The 1319-nt window shown below is 42.5% G+C and overlaps 1 protein-coding gene across 1 annotated transcript; it reads left to right on the top strand.

Annotated features, from left to right (window-relative positions):
- arl14 (ADP-ribosylation factor-like 14) lies at nt 1-630 on the top strand. The gene has a single exon (XM_030074050.1). The coding sequence runs from the start codon at nt 7-9 to the stop codon at nt 628-630; it is 624 nt and encodes a 207-aa protein (XP_029929910.1). The 5' UTR covers nt 1-6.
- The last annotated feature ends 689 nt before the right edge of the window (nt 631-1319 follow it).

The raw sequence follows: 1319 nt of genomic DNA on the forward strand, positions 1-1319 counted from the left end.
GTCGCCATGGGTCAGCAGGGATCTAAACAACCGGAGGCCCGAGTTCTCCTCTTGGGCCTGGACAACGCCGGCAAATCGACCCTCCTCTACAAACTGAAATTTAACTCATATGTTAATACCGTTCCTACCATAGGTTTCAACGTGGAAATGATTGAGGCAAAGAGGAGCAAGCGGAACATCGCCTTAACCGTGTGGGATGTTGGTGGCCAGGGACAGATGCGCCAATACTGGAAGAGCTTCCACCAGGACACAGCGGCTGTGGTATTCGTCGTGGACAGCTCCGACACCCAGCGTCTGGACGAGGCCCGTCGGGAGCTGGAAAACACACTGAGGAGTGACCAACTGCGGGGACGCCCATTGGTCGTCTTCACCAACAAGCAGGACGTCAACGGGGCACTGACTGTCACGGACATCACGGAACGGTTTAACCTCAGGAAGATTTGTTCAGATCGGAACTGGTTCGTTCAGCCTTGCTCTGCCTCAACAGGCTTTGGGGTCGAAGAGGGCTTCCAGCGGGTGGCCCAAATGCTCAAGCTCCCATCAGACCCAGGGATGATGATGAAAGACAATTTCAGAGACACAGTGCATTATCTCAGATCGATGTCAACCTCAACAAAGGGTGCAGAGTAGATGGGAAGTTTTATTCATGGACATAAACGCTTGGAAACATTTATCAATAAAATGTATATTTGAAATACATTTGAAATACCAAGCTTTGTTCAAAATCCAAGCTGCTTTACACAACTTTATTAAACCATGTTATAAACATCAGCCACGTTTTCAGTGTTTGCTGAGATTAAATCAGAATATAAAAAAGTGAAGAAACGCGTGATTATGCGCACAATTAACACTTTCTTATGAGTAAAATCCCTTACGAAATAGAACAATGTAGTCCATTATTTAGAGGGATGGGAATCACAGAAAAACTAAGTTTCAGTGGGAATATTATATACTCAGGTCACTCTAAAGTCATTGCTATGTATCACAGAAACAAATTAAGCCACTATGAGCATGGTATAGTTATTTTTCGTAAGGGATAACACCAACTGATTGTAACATTAATTCTACATCTATACTTTCACTTATTCAGAAATGTATCTTGATGCATATCTTTATGTTTGATTATCACCCATTGTCTTTACTGATTATACATTTGGGTTATAGAGTTATCTTCTGATACATTAGCATTATGAAGGAAACACTGATTTTAAGAAATGCCCTAATGACTTATAAACATGCTTATCGCACAAAGACAAGAGCTCACTGAACCCACTGTAAATCCCTTAGTATACTGGCCACTGATATTTTAAAATTCGCTT

The sequence above is a fragment of the Myripristis murdjan genome, chromosome 17 (genome assembly GCF_902150065.1).
Source record: "Myripristis murdjan chromosome 17, fMyrMur1.1, whole genome shotgun sequence".
Lineage (NCBI taxonomy): Eukaryota > Metazoa > Chordata > Actinopteri > Holocentriformes > Holocentridae > Myripristis > Myripristis murdjan.

Coding starts and splice junctions, on each gene's coding strand:
- arl14 (XM_030074050.1), top strand. CDS start 7: ATGGGTCAGCAGGGATCTAAACAACCGGAGGCCCGAGTTCTCCTCTTG.